The following is a 24109-nucleotide window of genomic DNA, read 5'->3' as shown; positions in this document are numbered from 1 at the left end:
CAGCAGGAAATCCACAATTTAAAAACCTCAGAGCATAAGAAGAGCTCTCTCTGATGGATCAGATCAAAGGCCCATCTAGTCCAGCACAAGATGCCAGCCTATGGAAAGCCTGGAAGCAGGACCTGGGTGCAACAGTGCTTTCACCCCTTGTGAATCCCAGCAACTGATTTACAGAGGCCTGCTGCCCCCGACACACCACTAGGCACTAGGCTTCTTAGCAGGCTAATAGAACTGCAGCTTAGTAACTTTTCTGGGCTTGTTTGCAAGGCTTCTCTACTGATCTAATAACTTTTGTATCTGTATTTGGCACTATATTTGGAGTTTTCCCACTCTATCCTCTGTGGGATAGAGTTAAGCTGAGATATGGCAGCCGAGCGGGGATTGGAGCCTAGGTCCAACACGAACTGCTGCACCAGGCTGCTTCTCAGCAATATAAAAAGCAGTAAGCACCTAAACTGAAATGAGTTTTAAGAGCACTGATCTTCGGTGTGTTCATTTTCTAAACAACAAAATACAAATGAACAGCAAGTAAGGAATGCAAAGCTCAGGGTTAGGTCAGTTATTTTCATGTTATGTACATCTGCAGCCTTGAGCAAAAAATAACTTGACATGTTATCACTGCAAGATACCAGGAAATATGTAACACCAGCTAATGGTGGGCCTGCATGACGTAACTGCCCATTGCTTAATTGCAACCTTGTCATTGGGCACTTTCCCCAGCTGAAGTCAATGTTCAAAGTCATCAGTATTGACAGCTACAGGGCTCTAGGTCACAGTTTCAGTCCTTATATTAATGTGTTAACTTGAATCCTTTGTAAGAGGGACAGACTACAAATGTATACTAACGACAATACAGGGAGGGATGGCAGCAGGAGGAACCAGGATACCTCTGAGGCATGGCTTCTCTGGGTGCATAATTAAGTATTTCATCATTATGCTGATGACAAGTAAAGGTAAAGGACCCCTGGACAGTTAAGTCCAGTCAAAGGCGACTATGAGGTGCAACACTCATCTCGCTTTCAGGCCGAGGGAGCCGGCGTTTGTCCACAGACACGTGGCTAACATGATTAAACCGCTTCTGGCGCAACGGAACACCGTGACAGAAACCAGAGCACACAGAAATGCCATTTACCTTCCTGCCACAGTGGTACCTATTTTTCTACTTGCACTGGTGTGCTTTCAAACTTCTAGGTTGGCAGGAGCTGGGACAGAGCAATGGGAGCTCACTCCATTGCGAGGATTTGAACCACCAACCTTCCAATCGGCAAGCCCAAGAGGCTCAGTGGTTTAGACCACAGCGCCACCCATGTTCCCCTATGCTGGGATAGCTCAATTGGTAGAGCAAGAGACTTTCGATCTCTAGGCGGTGGTTTTGAGTCCCATGTTGGGGGAAAATATTCCTGCACTGTAGGGGGTTGGACTTGATAATCCTTGGGGTTCCCTTCCAACTCTACAGTTCTGTGATTCTGCACAAACACAGCTTCACCACCTAACCCTGAGCAAAGCCTGAACTAAATAATGGATTTAATCATACAAAGCAACATGGGGATTTAAAGCAGCTTCAAAAAGCCAGAGTTTTACCTACAAACAAGATGGTGTGAGGTGTGAGGTCACGGAATATTTTCTGTGATTAATGAAATGTGTTTTTTAAAAAAATCCTTTTTATAAAAGACTTGAATAATTATCTCTGTCATTTCCAAGGTTCCCTTTCCCTTTGCTACTAGAACACTGTTAAAATGAATACAGATGGTACGATTTAGCAGACATACTAATAAAGTGTGAGCTGCTGGTTTATTTATTAATCTTGCAAAAGGGCTGACTAGTGCCTGCTTGAGCTGGCCTCATAGCGCCTTAAAATGATTTCTCCCCCTCTCTTCGGCATCCACTAAAAATAGGTTACTACCATAGCAACCCCCTTACATCACAAATGCCAACTCTAAAATTCAGGAAGCTACATTCAACATCTGTACACATAAACCAGATGCAATATACAGCTGCATTTTCAGATAAAGGCTTTCACAACTGCTCTTCAGGTTAGAAGATTCCCTAGACTTACATAAACAGTTCAGAAATGGATTAGATTGCCACAAATATTCATGAGGGCTGTTGGATGAAGGCCAGAGTCAGAGAATTATGATGAATGGGGAGGATTTGCAAAATGGACCTGAGCGTTCTTTTCTAGATGCCTCCTTAATATGTGCGCATACATAAAGTTAGGCATTAATTCAGATAAGGCTGAAAGAAACAATAATTAGTCTGGTTCAAGCTGTTCAAAAGAAGGTCCAAAGCTCAAATCACAATTCCATACTTCGATAACTCTTTCATTGTGCAAGAGGCATTTTAAAAGCAACTGAATTCTTACAACATTAACTGCACACCACTTTTTTACTGGATTTCTCACAAACCCCACCTCTAACTTCCATGTTGTTGGGTTGTTGTTTTTTTAAATTGTCACTGAGTAAAATTTCATTTACCTTTGTGTGCTATGTGACACAAGTCCTCTTGCATTTTAGAGAATTCCGATGTCGTTTCGGAACCATTAGAGTAAATTTTCTCTTCGCCAAAATCTAATGTGGATAAATTGGGGTTGGAAGCGTGCAGTCTCAATGGAGCAGAAAGAACAGTTGGTACCTATAAGGAACACACACCGGCGGTGCGATGTTAGTACAAAAGGTTCCAGCTTGCCAGCAACTTACATTCAAGATTCAGAAAGGAAGGGAAAGACATTGATCTGAAACAGACCATTGCCACTCGCAAACCAGAAGAAGCCCCCTTACCCTACTGCACCCCCATTTTACGCCACAGATTTGTCCATGGAGCTTACCCAAACCCTTAGTTAAGGGTTCTGAAGTTTTGCTTGAGCATTTCAAGTGGTGCTCTTCATCTCTGCACCTTCCGCACTGAAGCTTTCCTTCCTGCTGTTTCTCTTCTCACTTCAGATTGCTCAGAAAATCGATGCTGAGCTGCTCTCTTTCCATTAAGTTATCCCCTCTATCCTGAACCCTCTGCTCCAGTTTCCTTCCCTAGACCTCACCCTGCTCCCTATCCACAATTATAGTTCCTTTCACTTGCTCACTCTATTTTACCCAGAGTCATTTGCCAACAATTTCCTTCCGCCTCTTTCGCCTAGGAACTTCCTTATTCCTTGAACACCGGCACGTTTTCCTCCCTCAATACCCACTCAAGCAAAACCGTGGTTGAACAATCCCAGCACCACTGGGAACGATGGCTATACCACACCTCGCTTTCCCCCTTCCTTAGCCTCACTACTTATTTACCACCCCTTTATCTCTTCCTTCCCTTCTCCTTATTTCTTGATTTATTTAACAAAACTTATTCCCCACTTCACAAGCAGATGCCCACAGCAGCTTACAATTGAAACACGAAATGCCAAGCCATGTGCTTGGGCCTAATGCGATCCTTTCTATGTTCTTTACAGACTCTTTGCAAAAGAACCCCACGAAAGCCCAAATGTTATATTCTTAGCAAAAACAACATTAAATAAATGTAAGTACTGTGGGATTTGCTTGTGCATGGGGGGACGGGACCTGAGGTTAATTTGAGGCCAGGCCAATACCCATCACAAATGTCAATTAACTTGTGCTTAAAAGGTGATTACAGAGTACACCATTCAACTCTCTTTTCTGGTCCAGGATTCAATCCTCCCCTTCTCTGTCAATCTATGCAATCCCCCCCCCCCTCAGTTCAATTGTCTCCTTTCCTAGCTTTATTCAAGCTTCCTGCTCTCTTTCAGAAAGTCCCCACCTAAGCTGCGGAGGAAGTTGTCAATCACTCACCTGAAAGGATGTGCTCATGCTCCTCATTAAATGCCTTGCTGAATTCAGAGGATTGGAGGTATGGGGAAGGAAAAGGTAAGGGGTGGTGGGATTGCTAGGCTGGAGTACGGACATGGCAGAAAGAGCATTGGCCAGTATATTAGGGGGGTGGTATTTGACCGGTCAAGAACATAAAAAAAATGAAACAAAAACATAAAACTTGGTCAATTGACTGGCCAAATAATAGACAAGCATTTAAACACGTATGCTATAAAGAGAATTTGCTAGTTGCCCAAAGAACTAGAGGGACCTCCCAAAAGCCCTTCCTTCCCATAGGAAATGCAAACAATTCAAAGGAATAATGGCTTATGAAATTGATGGACTATGCTGAAACAGCGAAATTAACTGCCAAACTAAGAGGACATCATGACTAAGGAGGAATTGGGACCATTGATGGATTATCAAAGTATCACCCAGACATGAAGTTGTGGGCAGGATTCGAAATATAAGCAGTGGATTACTGAAAGACCTAATGATAGTGAAGTTTAAATAATAAAAGCAGACCTATTTTTGTGCAATGATGTGTGGGTCTGGTCCCACCTGCTACTGGAATGTCCTCCTCCCCCAACAGACTGCCATGGGGTGATGTGGACCTTGGCCTGAAAAAGTTTCTTCATCCCTATGCTACAGGGTCAGTTTCTGGCTAGCCAGTAAGCTGAGACCAGTGTCTCTTCCATGAGGACTGTTTGTGTATGTTTCCTTGATGCTTCCCAGCCTGAAGCCTGAGTTCCTGTTCAAGTATGGCTGTGGTTACAATACGTGACTAGTAGGAGAAGCTCACCCATGCTGCTTAAAAGTGAGGGAGAAGGCAGGAAGTCAGGGAATAGTTGTTCCAAAAAGTGAGGAGTGGACTTGCATGGGCAGCCCTGATTCCTTCAGGACTGCACAGCAAGGGACTCTCACTGTTTGTATTGCTGTCAAATGACACTGGGATGCAACAGAAAGCTGTTAGTCACACAGGGTGCTCCTAACATGTTGGACTGCAGCCAATTAATCGTATTTGACCAATCAATTGACCAGCATGACAACCCTACCCTCATCTGCGTCAGACCAATACTACCCTAGTTCCCCTACCCCAAAATGACAACAGCTTTCTAAGGCTTAAGAAACCACTTCCAGATATTCTTTAATGGGAAATGTTTGGCATTGGCGTGAGATATTATGCATGCAAAGTGTGTATTCTTACGACTGCGCTACCCCTTTCACCCTTCTGCAGCCCCTTGTAAACTCAGCAACCCAAATAAATGTGCATTCTCCAGATGGATGGAGCCAATCTTGGATATAAATGTTATTTATTATGCTGTCAAAAGTTCAGCGAACGAAAGGCTCAATAGATTAGTGAATGCAGCACCCTCTGCTTATATCACACCAGCAGAACGGAATCACCATCTGTCACAGAGAGCAATTACTAAGACCATCAATTATACTGGAGAAAATGAGTTTTCACCAGTTCATCCTCACTACATTTTTAGGCTAAGCCTGGAAGAGGATGGGTGAAGAGAGGCTGGTTACCTGCAACATTCCTTTCGCATCTTTACTAAGACCTCGGGAACGCCACCTCCTGTGTGTTCTTTTTTCCTTTTTAGGACTTTCAAAGGGGATGCCCTTTAGAACAGCACACAGGAAAGAGAAGAACGGCATTTATCACAAATCTAGGAAGAAAGCTGACACGAGCTATCAGCATGACCGAACAGAGGTAGCAATTTCCACAACTAACCTGCATGGCATTTATGGCGGGCGCTGAGTATGTCCTGTGGAGAACTTCCATGCTTTGCAGAAGCTGGCTCATTTCCAGCAGATAGTTATGACAGTGGGAGAGGTCTGTTGGGAAGAAAGAAACGATTTTCGGTGCTTTGTAAAAGAGAGGGGGAGGGGAGAGGGAGGAAGAGGTTATCTACCCCTCCATTTATCTAGTGTATGCGCAAAGTATCTTTCAGTATCTCTAATGGTAACTGATTACTAGGTAATTCAGAAGATTATGAAGGATGTGTCTGGCTGTCAGTTACATTCTGATTCTGTGGTTACTCTCCCAGGATTTGTTGAAACAGCTATTAAAAGCGAAGCTTACGAATAGGCGGGTAGGATTTTAGCACGCACAAAGCAGTGGTGCAAAAACATACCACCTATGAAATATATGATCCATGTTTAAAAGGGCTGTGTCAGGGGTCTGCGTTCAGGGGAGGGGGCAGAGACAGGAACGTACAGACAGCCTCCTCCTCTGTTGAGCAGCTGCACTTTGTCAGAGTCTGGGGAGGGGGAGCCTTCAGGAGACATGGACGAAGAGAGAAAGGGAGTCCTGGCCCTCCTTTATTCCATTTCTTTAGACTATTAGCACCATAAAGCATTATTCGCCTTGTAATTATTAGCTTCCTCGAGGGACTGGATGAGATTGTCTAATTCTTAATACACAGCTAAGTTAGCACTCTCTTACAAGAATGTGACTTGAAACAGCCCTATCAAAAACCGAAGCAGTAAAACTGAGTGACGTGTAAACAAGACTGGAGAAGATGTTCCACATAAACTAGGCTCTGGGGGCTAGTCTTTCTTGAATGGCTGAATTTCTCCCTCCCTCTCCATCCCCACCAAAAAAACAAACAAACCCATACACACACCATTAGAAAACAGAGGCTAGGAGAAAAAGGTATTTTAAAGGTAGTTCACATGCCCAGTTGCTTTCTCGAAGAGAGCTTCTGAGAGAGTTTTGGGTAGGAAAGCAGAGAGGAAAACACAATAGCAGAAAATGCTGGTATGCTGGCAGTACTCAGAAGCAAGGAAGACCCCAGTCAGAGGAAGGAAAATGGAGTATACCCCGAAGTACATAGGAAAAGGATTTATCTATTAATGTGTTTTGGAACAAATCTTTTTTTCAGGGGCATTCTAATCGTCTTCCATCTGTTCTTCTCAAACCAAGGAAGGGCTGTAGCTCACTGGCTTGACTCACTAGAAGGCTGCTGCCTATGTTCCTAATCTGCTCTGAAACCAAGTTTCAGTTCCTATGCACCTGCATGTCCTCTCTGCCTTTCTCCCCATGCTGAGAGTACTCAACTGCACGTTCCTCATTCCTTCCTAGCCTAAAAAGGACACTAGCAGCAAACAGGGCTTGTTTGTTTTTTAAAAAATAAGTTTCACAGTGAGGAGTCCTGCAGCTGGGGTGAGCATAGTGCTAGGACAATGATTTACGCCAGGGGTGGGGAACCTATTGCCCTGTGGTTCTCACCAACCCTGATCATTAGCTATGCTGCCTAACTTATGTTTTGCAACACCTCTGACAATATCACCTTTAGCCCAAGGAACTCCAGCCCAAAGCCTGTAAAGGAACCAACCCCCCACCCCCATTTTCATTCCCAGGGGGTGCACACACACACGCTTTACACATCTTTCCACCACCCATCTATGTCCCACCTAGGAACAAGTTATTTCAAACTCTCCATTTGAACTTCAGTCACCTGTTATTTGGAGTCCAGTCCTTTTTAGAGGCTGAAGCAATTGACAAGGCAGGTGATAAGCTATTGAAATGGAGAGGAGGAGAAGTAACCCTAACTTCAGAGTCACATGGTCTATTATCAAAGCTTGCTTTAAAAATTGCTTTCCAATTGCTTTCCAATTTCCGCCTTAAAAAAAGCTATTGAAATGGAGAGGAGGAGAAGTAACCCTAACTTCAGAGTCACATGGTCTATTATCAAAGCTTGCTTTAAAAATTGCTTTCCAATTGCTTTCCAATTTCCGCCTTAAAAATTGCTTTTTAAGGCGGATGTTGCATCAGGACAGAGAACCATGAAGAACGTCCTGTGAACACTAAGTAACTTAGAAGTCTGACTTTCTACTAGAGAAAAGTTACCTTTTGAACATCTTTCCATATCCTCCGAAGACTGCAGCCAAGGTGGGATCCTTGAGTCATTGTTTGAGCAGGAGAATGACAAACTACTTCCAGTCTGCAATGAATTCTGCTGAGTCATGCTGCCTCGCTGTTGCGTGGAAACAGGATTACATCATCAATAAAAAATATTCCAGTAAGGGGAGAAATACTTTGCATGGTTTGTTATGGTGAATGACACTTAAAAGCAAGTACAGATGTTTAACTTCAGGTGGGAAAGGCTTTGCAAAAGCAATTTCCCCAAATATTAAAGCAGGGATGGGAAACCTGAGGCAGGCGCTGATGGGAGTCTGGGCAGCCACAGGTTCTCCATCCCTGAAGTAAAACTCAACCTGCACCATTGGCTGAAAGATAAAGTACACTCAGAGGCCTTGCCCCACTAAAATTACTGAATTTCAAGCTAAATTCTTACATACTAGTAAAGACCCATTAATGCTGTCATTTCCACAACCCCAAAATGCAAATACTTCCCAACTGCTTCACCACTGATATTTTCTATCAATGGCCATCAGGCCGTTACGGACATTTGGGCAAAGAAAATCCATGGTCTGTCAGGAAGGCAACTGGACAGCCCTGGTGAAGACAGTTTCTCTACCTAAATGACCAGGTTGTTGCCAGAACAACAGGAAGTGAGGAAAGTGAACAACAAGAATGAGACGGGCTATACTGCACTTTGTATCCTCCCAAACACCACAGAACAAGGCTAGCTAAATTGGTGTGTTCCAGATGTCCTGCACTCCAACTCTCATCAGTTTCGATCAGCTAGGACAATGGGCAGGGATGATGGGAGTTGTAGTCTGAGAATATCTGAAGGGCACCATGTTGCTTATCCATATAAATACTCATCAGGTCACACAGCACATAAAGAAAGCATGAAAAGTGGCCCTTTCTTCAGTTAATGTAAGCTTAAATATGCTGCTTAGTATCAATTGACTTGGATGAAGCTTTGTTTTGATTTCTTTATGTTTTATTTTGAAGCCACCAAATTCCCAAATCTCAACTTTTCTTGACATTCATTTTTTACCTCCACTGGTACTGGAAAAAGAATGAGGACTACAGTGGTTTTTTGAAAGGAACATATTGCGTTTATTCCTCAAATATCAGCTCTATTCCTTGTTTTATTCTGCACACAGAGGTCAGACCAAATTAAGCCCCAAGGGAAGCCCATCATCTGCCATTCCTGTGGCTTCTACCTTTCTGCTTGCCGTGGATTCCAGAAAGCCAGTTACGGAGTCTGTAACAGAAGCTGATGCTGGAAAGAAATGGTTGTTGATGTCATGCGGAAACATGGAAATTTCATTTTGACGATACATTCTATGATGGCGTAGCTTTGCTACCCATTCATCAAAGACTTCCTGAGATTTTGCCTAGAGAAAAACAGAGGTTATAAAAACAAGAGTTATATTTTTCCACATTACTACAACCCAGCATAAGTGGGATGAAATACCTCATTTATCTCCCCTCAATTGGTTCTAAGTCCTTACTAAATGAGTAATTCTGCAGTCCTAGACTGCTTTGCCTCCTGGAAAACCTACATAGGAAGCAACCTGCTGGGCCACATCTATCAAGGCCCAACTAGTCTAGCATTCTGTTCTTACAGTGGCCATAAACAGGACATGAGTGCAACACCAGTCTTCTTACACTGCTCCTTTGAACTGAATGACAGAGAAGGTTTTGCTGCAGCAGATGGAAGGAAATTCTCCTAGTGAGGTCCTGGTAACTTGTTTCTACTTCTCAGCCTAGTGATGAAGGGGATGCTGAGCTGCAGGAAGGACGAAAGGCAACGAACACAGTGCTCTATGGTAGCAAACAGGGCCTGGCCCAGGCACCTACAGAACAAAGGGAAAGCTATAGGCTAAGTGTAAAAACCAAGGGGTGACACAGAGACCATGGGCAGCCTGTCCTGTTCCAAATAACCAATCAGACCAGCAAGCCAAAGTTAAAGTGGCAACGGATTCTACACCATAATACTCAGCTCCTATTGCATTTCTTTTTGAGTTTGCCGTATATGCAAGTTGTATTCTGTACTGATCAACACAAATTCTTTGAACCGAAGTTCGAGTCTGAAGTTCCCGGGCAGCAATTTGGATCCCAAGTCCAACTTAATTATGTAAGTTTATAACGATTTAAAACATATTAAATACATCACACTCTAGTCACGCATAAAACAAAAACAAATCAATGTCTGTCTTAAGGCAGAGTTTCTTATATGCACCCCCCATCAGCCAATTTTGTCTTCTATGGCTTGTGACTCAGTTGCGGCTCCACTTCAAATCATTATTTCTTTTCTGTGGGTTCATCTGGAGCCAACGCTAAATACAAATTCAAGCTTCAGGTTCTATCCCCCAGGGTTGCTCTGATCAAAAGGCTTTTAAGAAATACCCTACAGCTAAAAATTGGTAACGTAAGGTTAAACTGTATATGTATCTTTGAAAGCAGTGTACTGAACACCATGGGAAAACAGCAGTGGCAACTGCAGAAGCGTGATTTCCCTTAGCTACACACATATTACTGACAGGCAAAAGAGGTTCTAGTTCACTCAGTCCAATCACCCCTCCGAAGATTAAAAGCAGATCTTGTATAACTCTGATTTTCTGACGCACCGTGCTGCAGCATACTACACTATGCCCATATCCTTTGATATATAACATCCTTTGATATTAACATGCAAAATCACGATCGTTCACACTAAAAAGCATATAATAAGCTTTAGCCTATTAATAATAAATCTTTGGCACCATTACATACTTTAAATGTACATTAAGCATCGAAATAATATTAAGTAGTTAAAACTATGCTGTTCTTCAAACTTTATTCTCATGTGTGGGAATTCAAATTAAACTATTGCTTTCAAAGCCACATACGACACCTTCGGTTCAAGCTTAGAGTAAGATATGACCTTGCACCAAGTTGAGAGTAAGATTGCATTTTAAGCGAACTGGGCAAAATAGGGCAAAATATAGCAAATTCAACAGGATTCTGGGGAAACAGATGGAGATCTCTAGGTTGAATGCAATCTTTTCCAGCACCAGAACGACATTCTGATATTACTTAAACAGGATTACCTTTAAATGATAAATGTGTTCTTCTGTATCCAAATCTATACATTTTGTTGACTTCTTCACAGACATCACTGAAAGCCCAACGTCTATACACCCATGCAGCTTCCCTCGCGCTATCTGTCAAGAGTCATTGAAAAATAACTATTTCAATTCAGGGAGAGGACAGCAAAAAAACCCCACAAAAAACCCCGACTTTCAGGATTACCTCTTTCTGCCTACTGATATCCTTTCAAACAATCACTGATTTCTTTCACAAAAACCTAAGCAGACATCAAATTAATTCACGCAACATTTGCACAATGTGTCTTTGAGGTACTTACGTCAGCTGGGCTCTTTGCATACTTCAAAATCCCTTTATCCAGAAAGAAGCATCTCTGTAATGCAGAGAAAACTCTTTTAGTCAGGAAGCGTAAGACAGTGCGACTGTTCCTTGAGGATCTGTAATACTCCTTCACCCAGCCTTTCAACAAGGGCACCAGACTAAGTGACTTAAATGTTAATGGGAACAAACAACAATGACAGATGTCCTCACCTTGTGCCAACCTTTCAGAGGCCATTTCCTCTTTTTCAGCAGGTAGCCTTCCTGTTTCGGTGGTTCCTGCGTGTAATTCATGGCTCCCCGCAGTCCTTCTACAATTTCCCAGCTGTCCTGTTCAAAAACAAGGCCCAGAATATATAACAGTGTCTTTTTTTCTCCTTCGTCAAATGAGAGGACAGTGACAAAAGCAGCAACTTTAACATGCTAACAGCAGGCCAAAATCCCAACCAAGTAAATTTTATGTGAAAACAGTTTTGTAAAACTGCTACAATGATTTATATGGAAACTCAGCCAGGGGGACTCAAGGAAGTCACCCAACAATGTTAACAAAAGTGGAAGTTACAGTTAGGATAAATGTTTGCTTGTTTTTTGATGTTTTCTTTCTATTTGTTTGTTATAAATTTGGGAAACGAATAAAACAAATTTTGGAAAAAAAATTCCCAACCCAAGCAGACTGGGGTCACTTGGGTTTAAGATGGCTGCCCCACTGGGTTTCCAGATTGAGTGCAGCTAATTCAGGCTAATTGCGCTGTGAGTTGAACAGCCATTGTGGACAGAATACAAAAAGGCGCATATAAATCCATTTGTTTGGAGCAGTCTTTGCCATCCTGGTGTTCTGAACTACGATTCCCATCTACCAGCATGCCAAGTAAATTAAACACTTTTTAATATGCAACAGCTGCAGTCAGATGAAACAATAAACTATATTGAATGGTTATGGGAGCAATTCTAAGTAAGCCTTGGAATAGGGCATCCTTTTACTCCTCAGGCACAACCAGGAGGGAAAGTCTGGAAGTTTTTGCTTGTTTTCACTTCTGCACAGTTCAGTGAAATGTGAGACTTTATGGGCCTTTCTGCACTTATCCTTTGTGGTGGTCTAGTTCAGGAATAGGCAAACTCGGCCCTCCAGATGTTCTGGGACTACAATTCACATCACCCCTGCCCACTGATCCTGTTAGCTAGGGATCATGGGAGTTCTAATCCCAAAACATCCGAAGGGCCGAGTTTGCCTATGCCTGGTCTAGTCACTGTTTGGTCCAATGTTTTTAAGAGTGAATTTGTAGCTGATAGTCTGCACCTTTGGCCACATGTTGCTGTTATTAGAAAGGGACGAGTAAAGAACATGTCCAAGAAATATCACTTTTGTGGCTCTTTTTTTGTATTTAATTCACGGTGTTCTGGAATTCTAATAGTGTAGCAGATAAGAGGAGGAACTATTGTGTCTGGTGAACCTAGCTATTGTGAGTAATATTGTCCGCAGCTAATTTTTGCTGTCATGGGCAAAACTCTGAATCATTATCACCATCTCAGTCTGCAATCTCTCTCCTCTGAACTGAGCTCGCAAACTGACAGCTTGCGCCGTCATAAGGAAGTGGAGTGAAACAGATGTTTCACAACCCATGCTCACCAACCTTACCTCCACACAAAAACTGGGGCAATACTTGTACACAAATGGAAACCATTAAGAATCGTAGGTCAGAAGAAAAAAGTGGTCTTTGTTCCAGAACACTAGATGAATAATAATGTCATGTTGCAGTGTGCTAAAAAATCTGGAGAGAACAGAAATGATACCTCTATGACTGCTGAAAAACCCCTGTGTCTAATCTAGTTGTGGTCTATTAAAACGAGCAGGCTTCATAAACCATGGTTTGACATTTCTTTATGTTTGGAAATTGTTTTAATGGACCATGATTAAGACTAACCATGGTTTGTCCAAATCCAGACATTCTCCAAGTTCATAATGGTAAACTGTGGTTTGTCAAAAAAGAAGAAGCAGAAGTTTCTGATCTGCCTCACGTAGTTGGTCCAATGTCCCTAAAGCTCCCAGGCTCATTTCCATAATGAATGTACAAACACAGACAAAATATCATGAAGTACATTAATACAGCAATACACAGGAATATTTTTAATGTTTTTATCAATACAACAACAATGATCACTGTATGTTCTCATGGTAGTGTGAATATTCCATACTAAACTACCGCTTGTAATCTCATCCGCTCCTACCATATGTGATATTTTGTGCCCAGAAGATCCTTGTAAATTTTTGAACATTTACTACCCATTTCCCTTCCCCCGTTTCTGAATAATGAAACAGAGATTTTAACAACAAAGCCTAAAATGCTCTGTTGCCTCAAATGAAATATGCATGCAGAAAAGTAACTGCTTATTCCACATTTTAGAGCTGCAAAACAGCAGGAAAATGCGTATGACAACATTCAGAGCCCAAACCAAACCCAACGAATGAGAAAGCAATGAGCAATAGGAGTTACTGAACTGATCACATTTCAAATTGGCAACAAAGTTTGTGGAAATGTCAGTGGAATAACTCCTTCAAGTTAAAAATTAGTCATTTGAAACCATCTCAACCCGGGCAAACAGTCCATTTTTAAAATATCATTTCTTTGCTGTAGTATTTTAACACTGCAAACCACTGTATATAAACGCATTAAGAAGTAGTAACAAAAGAATGCTAACATTAATTTCACAAGATAGGAGGGAACATATTCATCATGGAAAACAGGGACAAATCACTGAAAGTGGTTTGGAAACCGCAAGGCCAAAGGCAAATCCCCCTCAGCCACCTGTCCTTGCATTCTTCAAAATTGTAATTTAATCTTGCAAAGGATTTGATAAAGCGAAGTGAAATGGCACAAATGCTTTGTTTGGAGTTCATGAGCGTCAGAGAGTCTCAGGCCTGCAGGCCCAGTCCCCACGAGAGAGGCTGTTATGTACTGAGTTGAATAGGATCCAAAATGCAGCAGTCTGATTGGTCCTAGAACAATAGGATCCAAAATGCAGCAGTCTGATTGGTCCTAGAACAATAGGATTCAGAATGCAGCAGTCTGATTGGTCCTAGAACAATGCAGCAGTATGATTGGTCCGCAGGAGCCACCCAATCCAGCTCCAGATGGAAGTGAATCCACAACCTGACTGGCCTACAGGAGAATTCCAGAATTAGCCAATCACGTGCAGCCCATTGTGTAAATAATGTATATAAAGCAGATACTGTGGGGGAACTTCCATTCCTCCTCACCACTATGAGCTGAATAAAGAGCATGAAATCTACTTTCGACTCCGAGTATATTTCAGAGGCAGATGGGCCTCCCGGAAGGGAGCTTCCTAGGATGGGTTAAAGGGGAATAGGAAACATTTCCATTCCAGGAGCTGCCATGTATGAGGGACACAAACCTTTTAAAAGCCAGGAAGACCTCAACATTTTGAGCAACATGTGTTCCACCGTCTGAAGTCCAACCTTTTAATAACGCCTTTGAGAAACCCCTGTAATCTCACTAGGTTGCCTGGATGAGAAGAACAGCCTGTGAGCAGCAAATTAAAAACAAAGAACAGCGAGAACGGCTTCGCATCAGAAACATGTTCTTGGAGGACTGTTTTCTCATTTTTGTGCTTTTATAGTCTGGCACAGGTACCAGAGCACAAAACAGATTCTCACATCTTCTGTAGGGAATGGTGCATGTACACTTAAAATCAGGGCTTTCCTCGGCGAAATTGCAAAGAATGGCTTTGCGCGGGGGCGAAAGTAGCAATATAAATGCATGCATTTTCAACGGACAGGAGGGTATGGCTGTCTGATACCTGTGCCAGGAAAAAAAATGAACATGTGGGACGTGGCCCTTAGAAATAAATGGCTATAGTTCAGAGAGGGACGTTTTGGCTTCCCCATCCACTATTTTGCTGTGGAAGGAGGGAAAAGGGGAAAAAAGACTACAACTCTAGAGTCTTTGTGGATGCTTGAAGGTTTATATTTCATCAGATTTCCTGCCAATGAGCCTTTTCATTAAAACTGACAATACCTAATTAAAATGGGACTGAGGGGGCAGGTTACCAATTCTCAGCCGACAAAAGGTATGGCGTCTGTCACTTGGAGCCTGAAGTCTCAGTCATCACAGAGGCAAAAGATATCTAGGTGTCTGAAAACATGCGTTATATAGAGCAGCAGAGGACTATTATAAAAGTAGATCTGCCCTTTAACAAAAAAGAAAAAAGAAAGTAAGTCACAAAACTAGGCTCCATTTCGGTTAAAGATAGAGTTGCTCTGCATGAAAGTATTCTTTTGAAACCTACAATTCTGCAGTTTAAGATTGACTAAATGATGCATGACCTTAACAGGGTAGTTCTACCCTTGAGTGCAAGATTTTGCACACACATATACAGTGATTCCCTTTCTCACTAAGCATTTAAATCAGTGTCATATCATGTTAAACAATGCTCCCCCACCACAAAACATCATGGGAACAGAAATTTGTTAAGGATGATGCAAGTTGCAGGGAAACCTCTATTCCTCTCAAAGAGCTACATTTCCCAGAGGAGTTTAAAAATCAATCTCTTTTCTGGGAGGACTCTGGCAACCAGCTCGCTGAAGGGAATAGAGGTCTCCTAACATTTTCCCCACATAAATATATAATATTTAGACTAGGACCAGTGTACGAAACCTGTGATCGCCTGTACAACAACTGAATACATTAAAAAGAGCACAATTGCACCAAATTGTTTGTTGTGGGAATAGAAGTGCTTCGCTGTTTAGATGGATTTCTCCATTAAAATTAGCCAATATGATGCATTATAAATTGCCTCTTCAGATTTTGAGTTCATCTACTAGCTGAGTGCCCCATACAATCGATTTAATCTCACGCTGAATGCAATGGATCTAATTGCTGCTACTAGGCAGCAAGACTGTAGGGATATCTGCAGGTATTCCTGGCTCCTGGATGCAAGATAGTGGAAATGGTGCCACACATCCCAAATGAACTGATTAGAAAATCAAAATATTCATTTAGCAGCATGTGGGATTCTAGGACAACAAGTAAGGTTCATGAAATAGATACTAGCACTTCACGATGAGGATTTCAGTTCATGTCATTTCTGCCGGGAAAATTCTCATCTTGCAATATGCAATTTGTGGCCAGTTCACATTCCAGAAACATATCTAATCACAGCCCAACGTTATACAGCCTCTGGAAACGTCAGGATGAAGCCCGGAGGAAAGTAAACATTGCTCCAGCCTTTCTTCTTTCAAATACCATAGCCTCTTCTTTGAAACACCAGGATCACCACCAGCCTTCTGCTCCCTTCACCATGCATATTTGATGTATTAGGAGACAGAGCAGATACCATATGAATCATTCTATAATTGAAGCACCCAGTCAGTCCCAATGCTGGACCAGAATGACCAAATTGTATTGTTGTTATAAGGAAAGACTACGAAGTCTTGAAATCATTTCCTGCCATGAGACGAGCTGATGGACCAAAAAGATGATGGCCAGAAACTCAGGTGGCTTTTAAAAGGATTGTACAAATTAATGGATAACACAGCTATCAATGCTCATTAGTCATTATAATTAAGGTGGAACGTTCATGTACTGAAGGATCCTGGGGAGCCAGCCCATTCCCCATATCTCCATCATGTCCTATGTGTTAGCTTATGTAGGCATTTAGCCATAGAGACAGAATACTAGACAAGATGGATTGCTGGAGTGATCTAGTAAGACAATTATAGCCCATTTCTAAAAGCCCTGGATGCTAAAATGATATTAAATGCAAAAAGCTAGAAGCCACCCATTTTCCAATGCACAGTATGCATATTGTGTAGAAGCCATATCGAAAGAAGGAAGCAATGAACCAGAATAACTATCAGACTGAAATTTGTTCTTATAACTCCTCGAACGTACCAGATGACAGCGCCAGACTTCTGTCTAGAATAAAACGCAGTCTGTTGTAGTGAATATTTGCAAGCGCCAAAAATAGAAAGCATCTTTGCGGGGGAAGACAGGGTTTTACATCAGCAGCACCAACATTTGTTACGGTTCATAAAATTGGCACAAATGGTTTTAAATTTAAATTTCCTTTTTTACTCCCACCAGAGCCATTTTTATGCTTTCTCTCTGGTACTACACATGGCCCAAATATTCTCAATATTGTTCTTTTTTGTCATCAGTATACACTCTTAAGCATCTATGCCTGTAAGAACACTTACTTGGAAGTAACCCCAGTGAACTCACTGGGATTTAGTTTTGAAGAAAAGGGCACAGGACTGATTTGCTACTTTGCATTCTGCAGCTTAGCAAAGTCACTGACTCTTAAATTCAGAATACAGTGGCGATAGCAAATATTGCCTTGCATTAGTAGCTACTGTTACAGTGAACTACAATAAAGAAATGGAATCCACCATCAGTCTTCCAAGTGATACAAAGAATTTAGTCACCATGATGGGGGCAGCAGCCAGAGTTGGTTTTATGAGTAGCCAAGGTGGAAGGGGGACGGGGGAGGTAATAAATGAAGACCCAAACAGTAATAATTTGAGCAGGGTCTTGCTCCCTTCCAGTATCCTGCCAACAGTAATTCCTCCAATTCACATCTAGCACAGTGGCGTAGCGTGGGTTGTCAGCACCCGGGGCAAGGCAAGTAATTTGCGCCCCCTAACCCGTGGATTTGCGCCCCCTAACCCGTGGATTTGCGCCCCCTAACCCATGGATTTGCCCTAACCCCAGATGTTGCGCCCGGTGCGGCCGGCCCCCCCTGCACCCCCCACGCTACGCCACTGATCTAGCACATTTCTGGAATATAAAAACATCAGCAGACAGCCACAATCCTTGAATGTTGCAAGGTAAGAATTCTCCCCAGACAAAACATATAACACAATAAAGCTAAAGACGTCTGCAAGTTAAGCTGAAATAAATCCCAGCGTAACCAGATGCAAATCCCCTGGGTTTCATATTTACAGTCCAGACAGCGTTCAAGTTCTATAGAAAATCTAAAGCAGATCGAGAGATACTCCAGTTACAAAAGATGAGGCCAGAGACCGTCTTGGCTGTGAGTCCTGGAAGACCTGCTCCCTGCCTTGCAGGCCTTTTCCCACCTGACCAGGGAGGAACTGACTCCAACTACAAAAGCTGAGGCTCCTTAACAGGCCATTGGGCTATTGTTGCCATTATTTATATTAATTTTTTGTCTCTTTATTTTAGATCTTATGACTTAAGTGGAAAGGGTTCAATTTGGTTGTGCACTTTTTGATGTTTGCATTTATTGTTTACGTCTAATTACGTATTTTGTAATACGTTGTAAGCCGCCTTGAGCGTGGTTTTAACTTCGCAAAGGCGGCATACAAATAAAATGCTTGCTTGCTTGCTTGTTTTGAGTGACAAGAAACAAACTCAGTAATTCAACTTCTATAGTAGGGGGGTGCATCTGTTTTGGATAAAGCCAAATACTGTACTGAAGAGGGTCATGTTGCAGGCATTTGGACTTCTGCTGAAGTGAAGCAGGTTGTATCTGAAGCAATCAGAAGCAAAGTGGGCCATGCCCAAAGCTTTGAATCAATTTCAGAACTTAGGACATTGGGCAGCTATCAAAACCCCAATATAGGAAGACATACATGGAGGCATGCGATGAAGAGGGAGAAAACGGTTGCACCTAAACAAATGATTGTAGGGAAGCCCAACACACAACATGAACCCCACTGCCCAAGGATCCTTGCTGGGGAGTTAGCTTTCCCCAGCTACAGCAATTTACAGGGATGTAGCCTGTATTTGGGACACAGGTGGCGCTGTGGGTTAAAGCACAGAGCCTAGGACTTGCTGATCAGAAGGTCGGTAGTTCGAATCCCCGCAACGGGGTGAGCTCCCATTGCTTGGTCCCTGCTCCTGCCAACCTAGCAGTTCGAAAGCACGTCAAAGTGCAAGTAGATAAATAGGTACTGCTCCGACGGGAAGGTAAACGGCGTTTCCGTGCGCTGCTCTGGTTAGCTAGAAGTGGCTTAGTCATGCTGGCCACATGACCCGGAAGCTGTACGCCAGCTCCCTCGGCCAATAAAGCGAGATGAGCGCCGCAACCCCAGAGTTGGTCACGACTGGACCTAATGGTCAGGGGTCCCTTTACCTTTTAGCCTGTATTTTCCCCTTCATGGATAACTGCCTTGTTGTGGCGAAGGGGCTTGAATAACTCCCAAAAGCTATGAGCTATGCCGTGCAGGGCCACCCAAGACAGACAGGTCATAGCCGAGAGTTTAGACTAAATGTGATCCACCTAGAGAAGGAACTGGCAAACCATTCCAGTATTTTGCCAAGAAAACTCCATGGACATGAAAAAGGAGCAGCTTTGAGAAGAAAGTGAGTTTCTCCAAGGCATGCTCTGGTTCATGGGGTCACGGAGAGTCGAACACGACTAAGATGACAAACAACAACAAGCCTTTATTGTCCTCTTTCGTGACTTCGGGGCAGCTCCTGCTTGATCTCACACTGGCTACTCTCATAGTAGTGGGGAGACATCTGAAGTTTGGGGAAACCAGAGCAAAGCTTTGCCTTGGGTTCAAAGCGAAGTGGGGCATCTCGAATGTGGGCCGAAACAAAGATGCCTCCGATCCAAAGAAGTGATTTTAAGAGATTTTTCTTCCATATGCCCAAACCTTATCTTACACCTACCAAACGGTATAAATAACCACCATCAAAGAAACTTTTTATTTCATACCCATGAAAGATTCTTCTAGCAATTCACACGGTTGTGGCCACAGTCCAAAGTCATCAGTTATGCGCTAGCAAAAGAACAGCGCCATCAAATGATGGCTTGAAAACAATGGCTTCCCTCTAAAAATGGGAGCTAAAGCGGGGGTGGAGGTGGTGGTAAACTAAACTAAAAGAAGTCTTCAGCCGTACCTGTAATCCCTTGCTTGCTCATAAATATTGCAATAGAAACATGACCTCGAGCTAAAAGAGCAGGAACGTCATAAGAGGACCAAGAGCTAAGGTTTGGTTAGTTAGAGCAGAGGTTTTCAACCTTGACCAACTACATTCTTTCTGCGGCACCCCTGTGGGGCTCAGGAGCACAGTTATGTTACCTCCTGCCTGCAGAGCTGGCAGCCTCTCACCCTTTTTTGAACACCCTCCCTTGTGGAGCATTCTCTCCTCTCCTCTCCCCTCTCCTTCAGAGTCCTCTGGGCAGTCGCAGCTGCCGCCCCGATCTCTGAACTGCTCCCCTCCCCCCCCGCCCCAAAGAGAAGTGCCTTCTTACTCTGCCCCACAGGGGCCTAGGAAACCAGCCCCAGAAGTACCATTCGCCTGGGAAGCTTGTAGCCAGGGCCACCGCAACAAACAGCTGTGCAAGCCTTTGGGAGGCAGAGATGCAAGAGGGCATCAGAGAAAGGTAAAGAAAGAGGGACAGAGGCCAGTGTTACCCACGGCACAATGGTTGGAAACCAATGAGCTAGAGGAAATGAAAAATTGCCATTCTGCCAGATTGCAATTCTTTTAAAAACAAGAAGACATGCACACATTTTTTTTTAAAAAAGCAAGTAAAAATTGCCCCCGAATTCTCTGTAGAACTTGGTATCCACACATAAATGTTTTGTGCCCATTCCCTATTATTTTACACTCTCAAGGGAAGTAAAAGCTCCATGAACCTCATCGCATGGATAGTGCGCACCCCGGAAATGATCTCTTTCAGCTTCTGCCTTCTGGAAGAAGGTACAGGGTTATAAAGTCTAGGCCTAGCCGCCTGAGAAAGAGTTTCCATTCAAATGCGATTTTGGTTTTAAACGCAGTGTAAGGTAGTCTCTATGGGAGTATATTGTATTTAATTATGGGGTATCAGAGTTTTTAGGGAACTAATCAGGCTGGGATAGCAGGCTTGTTGGTTTTTGAATGTCTGATGTAGATTTTTTCAATTTCATTGTTCTGTATGGGACAATGACAATAAAGATTATCGTATCGTGTTATCATATCGTATCGCATTAGGAGTTTGTAGCTTCTCTTTTGTTGTCTTGTGAAAGCATGCATCATACACCCGTCTTCTTATTTCCCTCTTGTGACCAAGGAATATGCTTACTTTTGTTAATTAACATTACTTACTTAATTAATTTTTTGTGCCTCCCTATACCCATAGATCTCAGGGCGGCTCACAGCATAAAATTACAATATTAAAAAAAAACAAGATACATGCTAAAAATAAGAACAAAGACAATACAACAACCTCCACCAAACAACACATTTTAAAGGACTGAACTGGAAAGAGATGTGAGAAACCTCTCTGCAACCAACAAATCTACCATAGCATTAGTAGGGATGTGGCATGGGGACATTTCAGAGGTTCTTTGTTCTGGGCCAGATGGGCGTTGAGCACAGCCTTGCCATTCCCTGAAATAAATGAGCGTGCTTTTTTTAAAAAAAGAGAAGGCATGGCTGGTTTGTTCTGGTTACCTCTGCCATGTACTGCGAACAATGCTCAGCACCCAACTTATGTTGAGAGACCGCGCTGTGCCAAAACTAAAGTAACAATCAATAGTCTCATATAGCTTTATTTAACACCACACTTCCGTGCTTGAAACTTAATTCATGAACACTCCAGACTTGTTTGGGGGTATCCACCGCCGGCTGAAGATTTGCTACACATGTTCTGCACTTTGTCCAATAAAACTAAGCAAGTTGGAAAGCCAGTTTGGAAAAGTTACCAAAAACGTACGCTTTGTCCTGGAGTTCAAAGGTAGCGGCTCTCAGCTATTCTTTTCCTGATTGTGTTGGAAGCCTACTGAAATATACTCGGAGTCGAGAGTGGATTTCATGCTCTTTATCCAGCTCATAGTGGTGAGGAGGAATGGAAGTTCCCCCAAAATATCTGCTTTATATACATTATTTACACAATTGGCTGCATGTGATTGGCTAATTCCGGGATTCTCCTGTAGGCCAATCAGGTTGTGGATTCACTTCCATCTGGAGCTGGATTGGGTGGCTCCTGCGGACCAATCAGACTGCTGCATTGTTCTAGGACCAATCAGACTGCTGCATTCTGAATCCTATTGTTCTAGGACCAATCAGACTGCTGCATTTGGATCCTATTCAACTCAGTACATGACACCTATGCAGAAACAGATGATCGCAGTGGTGGTTGGTCCTCAATTGGGACTGATAGGGCAGACGGCCGGAAGACCAACAGTAGGGGGAGCCAAAGCCAACAACAGGAAGAGACACCCTGTGACACGACGTAAGTAAGAAGGCAGGCAGGTGTAGGCTGGTTGAGGTTGGCAAGGCAGTGCCCCATTTATCTCAATGGGCCAGCTTCAACGGCTACTTGTGCATGGGCTTCTTCATTACAGACAACCACACTAAAATATGGATGTCTCCAGCACAGACAGGCAGCATGGGGACCAGGAGTGCACCCCAACTCCCCAATAATCACGTGGTGCCCCCCTTCATGCAGACAACATAGGAAGGTGGTTAATAAAGTGACCAAATCCAACCGCAGACAGATTGGGCTTCAGCCAAGGATAGATCCCACATCCTGGTTGCCCTGGCAACCCTAACAGCAGAGGTATATGCTTGCGCCCAACCCCTGGAAAGGGATGCCTCAAAACATAAACAAAATGTCTGCCCACTTCCTGTTATCCCTTGAAGCTGTTTATACAGTCTTCTTCCACATAATCTGATTTACTTAATCTGATCAACGGCACAGACAGTGTGAAAAAGTGGGAAATGTTCCCAGACAACTTGGCCGGTTAATAAGAAAGCAGAAAGTCCAGCTAAAACCAGTATTTGTATGTGCTTGAAGGGGGAGGCAACTACGCCAAATGGAACAGAAGAGGAAAAGTCCAACTCTTGCTAAATCTCTAAATATTCATAAATAAGGAATTGCATTGGGATGGGCGGGTTCTTGCACTGATTTTGATTCAAAACTATATGCGTGTGTGTTTTTACTTTATAAACATTCAGAAATGTATTTGAGAATCTCAGCTTTCAATTTAATATGAGATCTTTGTGCCCAGAATCTCCCTCTCTCTCTCTTTTAAGTAACAGATGCAGGGGGCAAACAAGAGTGCACTTATAAGCTTCCCAGAAGCATTTGGATGGCTAGCATTTAGAAACAAAATGCTGGGTGATACAGATCTTTGGTTAATCCATCATACCTCTCCTCTTCTGCCTCTTTTGATTGTTAAAAAAGGTTCCAGTCCTTAGAATTGCAAGTGTGTGACCAAGTTCTGAACGTCCACTCAAGTGTGGATGTGTGGTAAAAGTGCCATGGATTTTAGTGGATCTTTACAACAAAAGCCAGTATCAACATGATCTCGGTTTTCTAAAGGAATTTGCATGGGGCCATGATAATATGCAACCATATTATCTGGAACCTGCAGGAGAGAAGATTGTTTTTTGCACTAACTCTGGTCCTGCTTGCAGGTTTCCCACAGGCAACGGGTTGGTCACTGAGAAAACAGGATGCTGGACTAGATGTGCCACTGGCCTGATCCAGCACACTCTTATGTCCTTGCATAATCGACTTTCCTTATCTGGTCTGCAATTATCTATACCATGCATACATGGCCAATTTTTTTATACGTCTCCGCTCAGCCACACACGGCCTAAGAATGTGGCATCATGTTCTCTTTTATACAAATGAACTTTCTGGCACAATTGAAAATGTAATGTTACTATTGAAATCTATGGAGGGGGACTAGCAGTGCCAACTAAAATGTTACTGAAAGCCAGGTTGTGAACTTGGCCTGTTGTGTGAAACCAAGGCAGAACCAACTCACTACAGATCTACTCAACCCACATACTCAGAGCACCAGCTTGGTCATGTGAATTAATCCTAAGTACCAGAAACAGTGAAAAAGGGCAAGCAATCAGGAAGTGAATCATCTGCAACAGGAGTGGGGGAAACAGTGGTACCTCCAGAGGTTGTTGGACTACAACTCCCATCATCCCTGACCATTGGTCATACCAACAACAGCTGGAGGACCACAAGTTTCCAACCTTGATCTCTATTTCTATAGAGATCTTGATCTATATTTTTCAATCAA

At 42.9% G+C, this 24109-nt stretch overlaps 1 protein-coding gene across 11 annotated transcripts in view; it reads right to left on the bottom strand.

Annotated features, from left to right (window-relative positions):
* OSBPL3 (oxysterol binding protein like 3) overlaps positions 1-24109 on the bottom strand; it is a 90308-nt gene that overhangs the window by 32020 nt on the left and 34179 nt on the right. For 6 of the 11 annotated variants that reach the window (XM_083578581.1, XM_083578582.1, XM_083578587.1 and 3 more), the window contains 9 exons: positions 11305-11421; positions 11093-11146; positions 10776-10889; positions 8904-9077; positions 7675-7801; positions 5554-5657; positions 5349-5441; positions 3798-3896; positions 2475-2631 (listed from right to left, as the gene is read on the bottom strand). In XM_083578581.1, the coding sequence (XP_083434707.1) occupies positions 2475-2631; positions 3798-3896; positions 5349-5441; positions 5554-5657; positions 7675-7801; positions 8904-9077; positions 10776-10889; positions 11093-11146; positions 11305-11421 (1039 nt within the window). Of the gene's footprint in view, positions 1-2474; positions 2632-3797; positions 3897-5348; positions 5442-5553; positions 5658-7674; positions 7802-8903; positions 9078-10775; positions 10890-11092; positions 11147-11304; positions 11422-14502; positions 14527-24109 lie in introns of those variants that run through there. The other 5 variants (XM_083578584.1, XM_083578579.1, XM_083578585.1 and 2 more) reach the window with 2 other exon arrangements.

This window comes from Podarcis filfolensis, assembly GCF_964270895.1.
Source record: "Podarcis filfolensis genome assembly, chromosome: 12".
NCBI classification, from domain to species: Eukaryota; Metazoa; Chordata; class Lepidosauria; order Squamata; family Lacertidae; genus Podarcis; species Podarcis filfolensis.
This window is presented reverse-complemented; position numbering and strand designations above follow the sequence as displayed.